At 39.2% G+C, this 14943-nt stretch overlaps 1 protein-coding gene across 1 annotated transcript; it reads right to left on the bottom strand.

Moving 5' to 3' along the window:
• Nucleotides 1-229: 229 nt before the first annotated feature.
• On the bottom strand, nt 230-7037 carry PDCD1LG2 (programmed cell death 1 ligand 2). The gene is made up of 6 exons (XM_009890666.1): nt 6972-7037; nt 5319-5679; nt 3942-4223; nt 3244-3384; nt 2459-2500; nt 230-312 (listed from the first exon to the last, which is right to left on the bottom strand). The coding sequence occupies exons 1-6, from the start codon at nt 7035-7037 to the stop codon at nt 230-232; spliced, it is 975 nt and encodes a 324-aa protein (XP_009888968.1).
• Nucleotides 7038-14943: the final 7906 nt, after the last annotated feature.

Below are 14943 nucleotides of genomic sequence, written 5' to 3'. Positions count from 1 at the left end.
AAAAGGCACTCAGACAACCTCTTTGCAATGGTAAACCACATTTAATGACAGTGTAATTCTCAGTAACTTGAAGATATGGTATCTGAAAAGGCATAGCTTTCCATTGCTGCAGTGCCGATAAATCCCCATGAGTTCACTGTTCATCCCAAAGCTAAAGTGCTGTAACTTTCTTTGAAGTCCCCAAAAAGATACAAAAAGTGCAAATTATGACATGTGAGATGAAGAGTTTTCACAGAACCACACTCCCACTGTCTCTCGAAGCTGTGACAGTTGACATGTATAAAGCCTCAGTTTGAGAGTTAAAATCATCTCCTTAAAGAAAGAAAATGCAATAGTGTTATTTTAAAAATCTGTGATAATTTAAGCAAATAAATAGCCTGATTTTAACAACTGAGTGGTAAAGAGTGAAAGCTCTGTCTTCATCGTATGCAAGCTTTTCAGGTCCACGCCAAAGTTACAGTGTTTCCTTAAAGCTGCCATTAATTACAAAGACATCCTGTTGCAATCTTTTCGAAGGGAAGAAATATCTCTCTCTCTTCTCTGTGGTCCAAATTCTGAATTTTCTGTTATGTCAAAGCTATCACTGACTATCAGCCATATAAATGAAATAACAAAACTGAAATCTGGTTAGGTAGCATACACAGGAATCTGTGCATCTGAATAAAAGTTTGCAGAACTGGGACTTCAGTGATGAGGTCAAACGTCCTACATCTTCCATGCTGATACAGCTTGAGCTGTAAGTTAAAATGATAACATGAACAATCCTTGTTCCTGTAACCAGGGCCATGTGGGTCATTTCCAAGGCTCTCTGGTAAAGTGTCTGTGGCTTTTATGCTTCAACTACCTACTCATCATGGAAAAAAGGTTCTTTCCAGTGTTTCTTAAAAATATATGATGCTGAGAAATATAAATGTTTGTCATATGACTTACTGCATGTGGCAAAAAGATTTTCGGTCATTAAAATGAAGAAGTAAAACAAAACCACAAAAAGCAGCTACATCTCCTTTAATTTCTTCATTTCAGTAAGTGCACAGAGGAGGCTCACGCCTACAAACTGAAAAGTTCTACAACAGTAATACAAAAAGCAATGGGAAGCCACCCTGTGCTCAGACAGCGTGCACTGGAATTATGTCCGGACATGCACCATTGCTGTCCTCCACATTGCTGCTTGCCTTGAGCTTTTGTTCGTTTGCACATGGCATAATGCCACCAAAGTATCACACCATGATGTGAAAAATAAGAAAGGCCCTTTGACTACAGCAAGTGTTGATTTTTGAAAGGTGAAAGTGTTTTTCTGAAAGTGTCATTTTGACTGTAATATCTACTGATGGCAGTGGATTGGACAGATATGGTTAAGATGCAAGGACTACCATCTGAGGTGGTATGAGAATCAGAATTCATGCATTCTCCATCCAATCCCTAGTTTTCCTTTCACCTGCAGAAGTTATTTTTTAAGCTGGTGACTTCTTGATGTGTTTGGGGTTTTTTTAGCAGTAAGAAATACAGGTGGCTTCTGAAGTAAATCCTGTCCTTGGAAAAGGCCAAAGCTCCCTATGTGTCCAGAAACTATGTATTGTTTCTTCAGGACACTCGGTCAGCTGCATCACAGTTTTGCTCTGATTTTGCTCCTTGGGGGAGAATAATTTGTATCCCTGGAGCACATTAGGAAGTCTCAGGCCTGGCCTCAATAGGCTGCGTTAGGGTCTGCTTGGGCAGCAAGGAATTACAGCCGAACCCAAACCACCGTACCTCATACTGGCCACAGCCTCTCTCCTGACAATACATTAGCCTATCAGACTTCTATTTATAGGTAACAATACTGGTAAGTAGGTATTTTAAGAGCTTTCGTATCATATTGCTTTATAGTTTTCTATGGTGGTTTCTTGTCTTCAGTACAATATTAGTACAGGACAGTTATATGCATCCTGATAACTTCTTGAGGCATTACCTTCCCTCTGCAATGTAAAAATTCTTAGATACCTAGGAAAGTCGCATACTCGTAAGATGAGAAGTGGCTCAGTCGATGATCTAATATTCCAGATAAATGAGGCATCATTATTTGTTGTTAAAACCTGTGGCCTAAGCCAAAAGTATAACAGACTACTACCACAAAAATCTTGGTGCCTTCCAAGACAACCAGCTTTCTGTGTGTATCCTACTCAGCTGAGGCTACTAGAACTGCAGTTAGTACGCAGACGTGTATACCGAGCTATGTATGGAAGCTATCTGTACCTCAGTGAAAGGTAACAAACGTTTATAAACTTTTACATTGGCTGTGAGAAAGTCATAAGCTTAGATACTGCATTTTTAGAAAACTGAAGAAAATATGTATTTAATTTCAAAACTAGCCTCTATTTTGATGTAACATTATTTAAGTTGCCATCTACAGATTTATAAAGATTTTAGCTGTAAGAAAGAAAAAGCTGCAAGCATAAATATAGAAAACCCTATGACTTACTGTTCTCATCTTTCATGTTAGGGTCCAGTTTTCTTTTTCTGTCTGTTAAAGTAAATACATACAAATTTAGCTTAGATTTGAAAGAAACAATACAATTCAGCATCCTTTTAGATTAAACTGAGCTTTAAGCACATCTAAATTTATTATATTTCATAACAAATACATAAATTTCTCTACACTTCTTTTCTTTTACAAAATTTGAACGAAATTCTGAAGTCCTTAATAGCAAAACTTCCATTTCATGACAATAAATACATTTTTCTGAGTTTACTGGAGTCTATTCATATGCAAGAAAAGACTAGAATAATAGCCTGTTTGCTTTATTACTTTTCCACTATTGCACTTGCAAAGAAAGAAAGAAACACTATTTGTAATATTCTGTAAAGCATACCATTTTAGTTATACAGCCTTAATGTAAAAAATAAAAGTTCTGTGTCGTATGCTGTAGCTACAATGTCTTTGTAGCCATGAAGAAAAACACCATTCATAGTGTGTTTTTACAGCCTTCCTTACCCAAGCCAAAGCTTGTTTGTGTTCTTTGCAGAATAGTAGCTGGTGAGATTAAAAGATATACCTTCCCATATACCTTGTCTCACGTAAGTAACAAGGTGAGGAAAATAGAACCCAATACAAATGAGCCAAGTTCTCATGTTAGAACAGGGCACATCTAGAAATAAAATGTGACAAAATTCACACAAGCGTGCCTGGAGTTACTGAAATTTCCAGAAGGTCATTCACAGGCAAAATAATAAATGAAAAGATCCACTATCTGAAGTAAAATGTACCTTTTCTGGGTTGCTCATTCTTGAGTGATTTTCTTTTTTGAAAGATTATTAGTGCAGAGGAAAGGACAGCTACCATCACACACATGGGGACGATAAATAAGATCAGGGATTTTTGTCCGCTATACTGGTTACTCATTAAAGCTGTCAAAAAACATGAAAAGAATGTAAATTTATAACCTACAAAACAGGCTTCATTTAAGAAACTATCAGTTCTGATTCTCCACAGACTTGCTCTGGCTGAATAAAAGATTCTTAAAATTTATCAACGTGGTGTTTTACACTCATTTTATGAATACTTTGTTCTGCAGTATTACCATAAGAAGCTTTACAAAGAACGAGTCAAATCTCTCATTTGTATGGCATTTGAGTGAGCACTACTGCAATTTATCTATATCCCATTTGAAGAATGATAGGAGTCTAGATGAGGGAAGACACCCACGCGGATTAAAGAATTTCCTCTGTCCTGGTAGTCAAATAATGGGAGCTACCTAAAGTTAACATGTACAGAGAAATGACAGACTGGCTTGTTGGAGTGTGAGCTAGCTGAGGCTTCAAAGGCATAAGTAACACTGACTTTTTTTGTTTTCCAGAGCACCAATATGGCACTGTTTTCTAGAATGGAATTCCGGTGTCAGATCATAGGACACAATGTATGTTCAAACACTCAGCGTCTTGTACAAGTTCACGTTAATACGAACCTAAAGTGGAAATGTGAGCTGAAGTTTTTCCGTTCAGTTCTTTATTCCAGAACACACAGCTGTAATTCTCACTAATGTTTGGTTTGAACGTCAGGATGCTGGTGACATTATAGAGGCCGTCTGCAGTCAGTGTATAGGTGGTATTTGCAGATCCACTGAGATTGAAGTTCTCATTTTGCCAGAAAACCTCTGCCAGAGGAAAGCCTTCCGACTGGCACATTAAAACAACCTTGTCTTCACCTGGTTTTCTCATTACTTGAGTGTTTATTCTCTTGTAAGATGCTGCATAAGAAATAGAGTGAAATTACGTTATGCAACAATAGCCATTTTCCCACTTCACTTTCCCCTCCTTCCCTTTAATGCCATATTTTTTCTATGGCTGTGTCTGAGGTACACTTATGTGAAATAATGAAGGATGTTTTGTAGAATAATTCAATGTTCATTATTCGATCCTTCTGATGCCTACAGTGACAGAACTTACTCCCCTACTTTTTACAAGGCAGCAGTTGACACTGAATTTATAATTTATCAGTACAGAGGAAACAAGTGAAGTCTCATGGGACTCTATTTTCACTTTTTGAATATGCCACTTCAAGAAAAAGGCTGTTTTTAATGTTTGTTTTGCCATAGCTTATAGACAAGTGTGGTATTTTCATCATATTAGAGCAAAATGAACTTAGCATTTCTGTGAGGACAGTTCAGAGGGACCAATGTGGGTCTTTGAAATGGCTGTGTGCATTTTTGCATTTCACAAAGATCATTATTTAAATGCCTGGGCAGGAAATGAATGCTGCCTTGTATCACATGGACATACTGCAGTTAGTGGGAAAAAACAGAGGCTTTTCAAAGGACTGTTCTATCATGCTATCCAGTAATGTGCGCCTTTATTACTAATGTCCATTTGGCCTTGACAAACACAGAAAATCACATGTCCTCTCTCTGGGAGCTGCAGTCACTTGGGGAATTCCCAGCCACACGGGTAGTTGCAGCAGGTCTCCTAAGTAAATTGAAGCACCTCTGAGAAACTTTTGGGAACGGCCAGAGGTGGCCCAAAAGGGCAGGGGGTCAAATTAGAGGTGGGGGGTGAGGGCACTAGAGAAGAGGGTGTGGGAAGAAGCAGGAGGGATGAAGGACGGAGGGCGAGCAGTTGCTCCCTCTCTCTGGCACAGGCTGCTCCTAGAGACACTCAGCTGGACACTGAAATGAAGGCTAGCCAACACTAAGAGAACTGCTTTGGTTCACCTGGGGGCTGAGCACAGGGTTTTGGTGAGAGAATTAGCAACAAATTCCTCAAAATTAATCAATTTCTACAAGCCTGTGGGAATTTAGTAGAGGCCTCTCAATTAATATATACTTCCATTCAATTCAGCCACTAACCTTTTACTTCCAAAGTAATGTACTTGTAGTCCACGCCCTGGTAGTCAATGAGACAAAGGTATGATCCCGCGTCTGTGATCTTCACGCTGGTGATCTGGAGGATAGCTCGTCCCAATTTCAGTTCACTGTGCAGAAGTGCTGCTCTTCCTATGTAATCATGGTGTTGGGATGGAGCAAACGCCTTCCCATTGCGGAGTGTGTAAACCCCTTTTGATTTCAACTGGCCCTGCCTTTTTTGCTCCCAAACAACAGTTAGGAGTCCTAGGTTTAATGAGCCATTCACAGGGAATCTGCATTCCATGGTCACGTTGCTCCCATACTCCACAACGTATAGCTGTTGAGGAACTTCAACTGTAAACAAAGCTACGGCAGGAAAAGAGAACAGTTTCATTTGTTGTATTAAAATACATTCTGGTTTTCTTTAAACTTGGGCAAAAAGGTGTCATGTAGTCAGGCATATGGTTACTGGCTTGACTTAAAGTTTTAAGCATTTTGTGACCCTATTCAGACTAAAATTTTTGCCATGCCAATTGTATGTATTGTAAATCATCTATATACTTTATTGATTACGGAGTCTGAAAGACAAGGACAAAATAAGCAATTTTCACATTTTAGAAATAGCTTAAGGCTGAGTCAGTGATTACCCAGGGAGCACTTCTATGAAACTATGATTGTATCTTGTATGTCCTAGGATTCTAGTAAAAGCAACAGTTAATTTTGAAAATAGTAAATCTGATTTCATTACACTTTACAAAGAGAAAATCCAGTGTAACTCCTGGGAAACAAATAGAGTTGCACTGGATAAACATATGTAATTGGAAGAATTGCTATGTACGAATTACAGTCTTCCACAAGCCTGGGACCATGTGAGTATCATTTGATGCCATGCGTCTTCTCAGATAAATGCAACAGTGTCACAGAAAGTATATCAAAATAATCTTCTTAGCCATTCACCAAATCTGAAATTCATATTTTTATGAATATTTTGCCATTTTAAAGTGTCTTGATAAAGGAGAGTTATTTATGATACATCATTAAATACACCTTGTTACTACTTTCTATATTGGATGAACCACATATTGGCAGATTTAATTCAGAAGCACTTGGAAATATTGATAATGACATTCAAGTGAGTTTATGCATTGCTTTTACTTCATGTATTTGTGAAATACTTACAGGGAAAGCTTCAATTCCTTTTAACAATGTTTGTTTATTCACTCTAATACAACTGTAGTGAGGGAAAAAAATAATATGAAAAAGTGCCAAGCCCTTTCTGGGTTTTAGCCAAGCTGCTCCTGCTACAGGCATGGGCATGGGCACGTGGCTTTACTTCACTCTGCCTCACACTGAGGTTGTTTAATTTACAGCTGGCTTAGGTTGCTTTGGTCATCCTTCCTCTCACAGCTATGCCTGCTAGTGCTGGGCCCCTCAGCTGCCAATACACCACACTTTAAAGAAGCCCAGTTGTGGAAACTGACGGACATCTGTCATGTGCTTGATTAGTACACAGTGCCTTTTGTAAGATGTTGCAAAGCAGAGGCTCCAGACATCACTGGCTGTTCATCCAAGTATCACTGGAGGTGCTGAAGCCCATGTACTGAGGGTGTCACGGTATTTGCTCCATTGGTTCTGCTAGTGGAATTGAAAGGCAGTTTCTCTCTCACCTGAAACCACATAGAGCTGCGTTTCCAGCAGCAGCATTGTGAGGATCTGGAACATTTTCTTAGGTGGATCTGAAACAAAAGGATGATTGCATTGGAACTTGCAACAACCATCTTTTTCTGCTGAAATGGATTAGAGCCATAGTAGCCTTCAAAGCCCATCGCAGCTAAAAATCGGCAAAAATAAAAACAAACACTAGACCACCACTAGAAACAAGGAAAATCACGATTAAAACAATCCGTACACACAAATGGAATGTCAAAACTGACCTGTGGTGATGAAAGGAAAGAAAACATTTCCACAACTTCACCTGTGAGGCTTTCAGGATCTGTAGCTTGCAGGCAGTCTTAAATAGTCTGACAGGGCAGTGCTTTTACAACAGCTGCTCTTTGGAACTCTGAGAGCTTCATAAACATGCAAAAGCAGACTTTTTACCTGCGTGCACTATCTAGTTCACAAGGTCACTAACCCCGATTTTGTTTCAACTCTGCTTTGCATACTTCTTTGAGGATACTTACCGTCTAACTTCTTTACCCTCAAGACCAGCAGATACCTGGAACTTCGTGTGAGGTACTGGAAGTCTTGGGGTGGGCAAGTTAAAGTCTGCTTCATAATAGATCAGGTTTTAAGACTTAGTGCTGCTAATTCTTTCACTTTGCATGTGGCCATGCCCAACATGTACAAAGTACCTTGTATTACTGACAGTAAACCAACAGCCCTGAAATAATGCAAAAGGAGAAAGTCCAGTTTTAGAGTATCTTCCTGTTCCAGTAACAAGTGACTATTGGTCATAACTTTGTCTACACGTCAACATACCTAAAAAGCAAAAAAAACCCCAAAACCAGGGACGTTTATAACAAAATTCATGAGATAATAGATAAGACGAAAGAATTACTTTGCATAAAACATAGTATAATCTGAAAAAATAGTGAAGGAGATCCAGAAATAGGCATAAGGAAGTAAAGAAGGGAAGGAGCAATTTTAGACTTCCCCAGAGCTAGACTTGCTGGAGAGGGTTTTTAATTTTACTTCCCCATTCATTTGTGGCTCAGCTTGAAACATTCTGGCTGTGATTTTCTCAGGTGCTGCATTTTTCTGATTGCTTCCACCTTTGAGTTCTCACTACCTCAGAAAGTCAGGCTCAAGCTTTGTCGAAGTTAGCAGCCAAAATTAGAGGACTTTTCCTGGAAATTTAGACCTTCATCTTTTTATGTCATAGATGAAGGTGGCCTTTATATTACCATAAAGGTGGATGTGCAAACTACAGCGAGAAGACTTACTACATGTAAATGAAAGCTAATTACTTTTATCAGAGGAGTGACTGAGATGCCACTGCTTAACGTCTGATAAATCTTAATTGTTTTAGCTGTATGAGAAAGGAGCTAATAAACAATATCAGCATCAATATTTCCATTTCTCGGACGCAGAAACAAAGATCCTGTGCTGCCCTAACAGCTGGGTTAAGTTTCACCCGTTATGTAGCCACCACAGTGTTTCACAGTTAATACTATAAAGAAATTTACTGTCCTCAGTCTCCTACTGTGCTCACTTTTCCACACAGCCTACCCAGAAACAGGTGGACATACAGCGAAGAACTGGATGAATAATAGAACAGTATTTCACATCAATGTTTAGATCCCTGGATTAGCCTCATGTGGGATGTTAGCGGTGATCTGCTCTCTTTTTATAGCTTGGGGTACACTGAGAATACAGAGCATGTGTCTTGCATAATGTAGGGGATGGGACTTTTAAAATATACATATTAGTGATAGTAAAAGGATGGAACAAAAATAAGGGAATACATAATCAAAGCCCCAGCAGAAAACAATCATAATTATTAAATATCAAAGAAGAGTAAATCTTGCATGATCAGATGGATTAGTGTGAGAAGAACATGACACACGTCAGAAATAAGTAGAAGAACCACACAGTGAAACATTTTCACTTGTGATACTGAAAGCAGAGTCAGAGAATGCTTGTGGGATTCAGCAAGGATCTGTATTAGAATGGTGGAGGATCTACCAGCAAGGATCTGTATTAGAAGTATCAAGAAATTATCAGCAAGGATCTGTATTAGAAACCATTCTTCTTTATTTCCATGATCTTACTAGTGGACATCAATCTGTCACACAACCTCAGTGCAGTCTACCCATGCAACTCAATCATGTGGCTCTGCTCAGGCATCCTGACGCATTTCCATGAAGAGGCCTGCACGAACATCTGGAAGGTGATTTCTTCTAAGCTTGCAGTACCAACCATTCATGCTGTTTCAGAATAGCCCTCATTTTCTCCCTATCTGCTGTAAAACATATGCCATGCCCTGCTATGCAGCAGTCCGTGTACACCACAATCCTAACAACTTTGTGCACAGCACTGTCTCTTTTTCCCGTTAAGCAAAAGGCCATTTCTAAAGCATATTCATCATCTGTCTGTTACAACTTCATAGGGATATAACAAAGGAACACTGCGCCATAGAAATCAGCACTTAGTGGTTCTGGCAGCAAAGTCAGGAATTGAAATCCACATCTGAGAACATGAGGAAGTCGCATGACATTTCAACAGCAATTCAGATCTTGTCAGTAAATTAATTTCCCAGACCAACCTGCAGAAGAAAAAGCAAGTTTTCACACAGTGCTGTGTGATTATGAAAATGAAGCTGAAAAAACTTTTGAGGGTTGAGGTGATAGCATCAGATGTGTAAAAACCATCATAGCTTTTTATGAGTTGTAATAGTTGCAATGACGATGTACGGCCCAAGACTGAAAATTTGAATGGGAACAATGAAAAGAAAGGCATGACAATATGAATGGAAAAAGGGAGGAATATAATCTTCACTTTTTACGCAGCTTTTTTATTTTACTGATAGTACTAAATTGAAACCCATACTTGACTCTCTTTGGCCCAAATGGAACATATTCTGGTAAGTTTTCTTAGTGAATACTGAGTGAACTCCAGAGGGCAATGATAATAAGTTGCTAAAATTCCACCAAAGGTAAAAACTACACTATGTATAGTTTTCCCTGGCTCCAGCTCACATATCCACAGGGATTATAACACACATCTCCAAAAAATGGTAATTCTTGGCCAATGGAATGCAGCAGTTCACATAAAATCTCAAGTGGTTCACCAAAATTCTCCTGGTGAGGAGTGCGGAAGATGTTTCTGGTTCCCTTAGAAAATCTGGACTTGGCATTCCCATTTCAAACTGTACAAGCTGTATGCTCCAGGCCACAATATTGTTTCAGCATATTATTAAATTTTCAACATAAAGTATAGACTTACTTCAGTTCTACAGACAGAAGTGAAGAAGTGCTTGTCCTAACAGAGCTGTATGTTCTAAAGATGCTCTCAGGAGGCAACAGTGGTGGCAAAAGGGGAACATCAAACTCTGATATATGCTTAAACCTTGGAGCTCTTGAGCAAAAGCTGGGATACTTCTTTTAAGTAGCTGTGCTTTGCATAGATCTCCTTGGCATGTGTTTATTGTTATGCCTACTGGATCTTATTTTCTGGGAACACTCAGGTGAGCCACAGTGACTTGATGAGGGAGGTTGGCACCAGGCTGTTCAGAAGTGTTAGGACTGACTTGACCTCACTTAGTGACAACTCCCACAATGTTGACAATATCAAAGAGTTTGCAAGAAGCTTTGTAAGCAAAGGAACATGGAAGTCACAGAATATTTCGCAATCTACTCCTTAGTAATAAAGATTGAAACTCAAATCTGAATAATGTGAACTGTGAATTCAATTATATTCCTTTCATCCATGTATCTGAAAGATCACAATGCTTTTCTTACATAAAAGGGGCATCTTCGTGTAAGACCTAAGTACAAGACCCTCTGGCATCACTTTTGGTTGGACAATCCCAGCCTTGCTTGTGATTGCCCCTGGTCATTGCAGGGTGGTTGGACTAGATGACCTTTAAAGGTCCCTTCCAACCCAAACCATTCTATGTTTCTATAATTCTATGATTGCTGCCAGCACAAGAAAAACAAAGGATCCTTTGCAGGATGAATCTTCTGTATGCTGTCCACTAAACAAATATAACCAGAGGCACAGTCACTGATTCAGGGGCCTTATAGTCTAACAAATCATGCATAACCCTTTCCTGGAAACATCATTTCAGCTATTAAAAGTTTTGTATTCCAGCAAATGGACAATTAAGAACAGTAAACACATTTAACATTTACATAATGACACTTAGCAGCAGTAAGCAAGGGGAGTGTCTTAGACCAAGACCATATCCTTCACTAGGATAATCAGAACTGTTGGAAAATCTAAACAAGGTTCCAAGCACACCGGCTCTTCTCCAGGTTTAAAGCAGAATTCAAACATAGATAGAAGTTCACAATGATTGCTCAGACTTCAGTCTGAAAGATTAAAGGATTAAAAGACTAAGGAAAGGGTACTTGCCCCTTTTAAAGTTAAGTAGTTGTGATAGTAGACAGACCCTTGTTTGAATGCTGTTTCCCTGCAGACCAAGTTAGCACACTGACAGCACTTATGATGTGATCATGCTCAGTTTTAGCAGGTATAACACAGGTGTTCTTACAAAGGTCATGGAAGAAAGCAGCGACATCACACTCCACAGCTCGGAGCTGGGAGGAGGATGGTAACATCACCAGGCAGGCCAGGTAGCCTGTGTCCACCTCCGCCCCAACTGTCAAGTGCACTTGAGCAAATAAGGTATGGCAGGTGATCCGAAAGACTGGTGAGGAATACTGAGCTGATGAACTTTGTTATGGATTTGAAACAGCAATCTGGCTATTGATTTGTTCATTCCTACATTCAACACTTTTGCTCTGCTGTTGACATACTCTGTAACATCTCAGAGATCAGCTTAGATCATTCTTTTCTTATTCCTTCTCCTTCTACAGCCTTTGTATTTTTGTACTGCAAAGGTGGCGCCTACACAAAGCACAACACAATGCCCAGAAAGACAAACTCATTTGAATACCAGAAGCAATCAAGCTGTGTTAACATGGCATCCGACATGGCTCCTTTTGGCTTAAAGAAAGCATCAGAGCAATACCAGGCTAATGTGACTCTACTGCTTCTCATGCCTGAAATAGTTTGCTTTGATGTAATTCAGATCTTCCTGCGTGAAACTGAGTTCTGTGCTCACTTTCTTGGAAAACAGACTGTCTTCTCATACACATATGTACGCTGCAAAAAATTGAGGGGTCCCAGTCACGGTTTGCTTTCTTAGTCTTTCTCTGTTACTGAAACTCTGTTGTCTTCTGTGCATCTTGTGGTTTCAAAAGCTTCGTTCCAACACTCTCACGTGTGCGAAAAGACACAATCTTCAACCTCCTCATTAAATGACTAAACTGATTTTCCTTTCAGTGAAAGATCCAGTTACCAAAAAAAAAAAAAAAAGTTAAAAAAAAGGGTAAAAAATCCTAGGTCAGAAAATAAACAACAAAAAAAGCAGCATTAGATCCTCATACAAACTACATCTGTTCTATACCTCACCATCAGAAAGAAGGTATTTTGTTTCCATTTCAGGCATGTTATAAGAAAGCTAGCAAAGCATAATAACATTTGTTCAAAGTCCGTTTCTCAGGCCTGTCTCAGTATGTCCTGTGGACGTAATTTTCTGCCCTCGTTCTCTCCAGCCCACCTCACCCACACACCCTCTCACCTGCTGTTCCTTCTCTGCTGCTGCACCCCCATTGCAGTCTCTTTTTGTCCACCTCACTGTGCAGTCAACCTGCTGTTGTGTCTGTTGCTTTATATCTGATGTTCATATCACCTGTGACAGCCTGTTTGCATCATTTCAGTCGGCTCTCCGTCTCACTTCGACTTTCAGGTGAAGAGATATTCTTTCTCACTTCCTTATTTGCTTACCCTTGCTGCAAATTTTCACTTTCCCTGCGTTGCTTAACTGTCACCTGTTGTATGTTTTCCACTGTCACTTTTTTGTTCAACATCAAATACAGTAATTCTAATACAAACTGAAATAAATACTTTTTTTTTTTTTTTTCCATAGATCTTAGGATAAGATTGGGTTGAAATTTTGTTACAGAAATTTAATTTTGTCATTAATTATATTTAAAATGCAGCTGTGTATTCTAAAGAATACATGCTTTTTTAGCTCTAGCAGCAGCAGTGAACAGTACAGGCTAACACTTCGGCGTGATACACTGCAAATTTTCCTATATCTCCGGCTTCTACAGAAAGAAACACTTTTCAGAGAAGCACAAGAAATTCTTTTCTTCCTAGCCTGTGCTCCTCCTGGGAATGCGGAAGGTGAAAGCCCCCAGCTTTGCTGTACAATCAAAACAACCTGTCATCTGCAGATAGGGGCTTAACAACAACCAAAAGAGAGTAAGCAGGAACATATAGATACAAATATATACAGATCTTTTTTTCTCCTTACAATTCTTCCCTGAAATTCAGAATGAAAGATTTACAAACAGCAATAGCCCAATGCATAAGCTGACGACACTCACTAGCACCCATCTTCTGCCTTCACCTGTGACAGAAGACGGAGTTGTGAGACAGGTTCAGCTTCTAAAGCTCTTTATTTCCCAGGGTTTGAATTTATATGGACCTGTGTTTTAGGATCTGGGACTTATCCATTCTGTGGTTTAAAATTAGAGTCCATGCCCTACAAATAATTTGAAAATAAGCTTAAGCAATTCTTAAGAATGTAGGGGAAAAAAATCTGCAATCCATCAGTCAGAAATACAGGAAATACAATTTTGCATTTTAGCAGCGTTATACTCACATCAGATCTTTATGCAGTCATTGGAAGAATCAGGTTCATATAACAGCCAAGATTTTCAAAGTCCTATGAAGCAGCTTCATCCTGTTTGCATGATAGGAGCAACTATCCAACTTTCGTGATCAGTTTAAAACACGCACCAATAGCACAGCTTATAGGCTGATCTTAATCAGGCTTTGTGTCACAAAACAAGTGACTGTGTTAAAAGGAAACCACCACGTTTCTTAGGAATTTGTGAGCAGTTTAGTTTCATTTTAGTGTTTCATGCTGAATGTACTCAGAGTTCAGCACACTGTATTGCTGAGAACATGCATCCAATCAAGTTTATTCAAGGGATTCTGTAAAAACTATGTGCTCCAATTCTGCTTTTAATTACACCCATAATTTTTCACTGAATTTATACCCATTTAGAGCAGTATACAACCTTGGCATCTGAACTTGCATTTACTAGGACTTCATTCATGAAACTATAAAGTTACATTTTCTTAATTTTCATCATATTAATTTTACAATAATTCCTGGAGAGATTACCTAACATTTGCAGAACACATTTCCTGACCATTTTCATCTCTATCCATATTATAAAAAAAAATAATCACAATGAGGGTAGTCAAACACTGTTCCCCTATGAGGTTATGAATCTCCATCCTAGCAAATGTACCAACTTGACAGAATTGGATTTAAGTTGACCCTGCTTTGAGTGGAAGGTTGGACAAGGTGACTGCCAGAGCTCCTTTGCAGCATAAATTATTTTATTCTCTTGAACAACCTTATCAATGGATGTCTCTGTGCATTTTACTCTTACTAGGTACTATTTACACCCATGCTGCAGTTCATCACCCTGTCTTTTAATTTATGACCACATCATGAGTGGGAGACATAAAAGAGCATACAGTGGTCTCCTCCCATGTTTCTTGGATACCTTAGTGCTACAGGTGGGACACATACACTCTTTTGGCTCCAGTTAGTTCCTTATCATGGGAGGATATCCTGGCTGGTTTGGGAGGATGTGTGATGATTGCCTGTCTCCCAGTTCCAGTCTGACTCAGACCATGAAGTCATGTCTCCTGCTGCCTGGTGCAGAGCAATCCATCTCAACAAAACCATTGTTATACTACTGTTTTCTTTTTCTCAGTGACCTTATCCCATGTAGCCCTATCACATGAAGAAATTCCTGGGTAGTCTGACCTTTCTCCAGAAAAACTTCCATGACCTTTTTCGCAGCTGTCAGAA

This window comes from Charadrius vociferus, unplaced genomic scaffold (genome assembly GCF_000708025.1).
Source record: "Charadrius vociferus isolate BGI_N301 unplaced genomic scaffold, ASM70802v2 scaffold188, whole genome shotgun sequence".
In the NCBI taxonomy this organism is placed as follows: Eukaryota; Metazoa; Chordata; class Aves; order Charadriiformes; family Charadriidae; genus Charadrius; species Charadrius vociferus.
The sequence above is the reverse complement of the archived record's forward strand: the minus strand, read 5'-3'. Positions and strand labels throughout refer to the sequence as shown.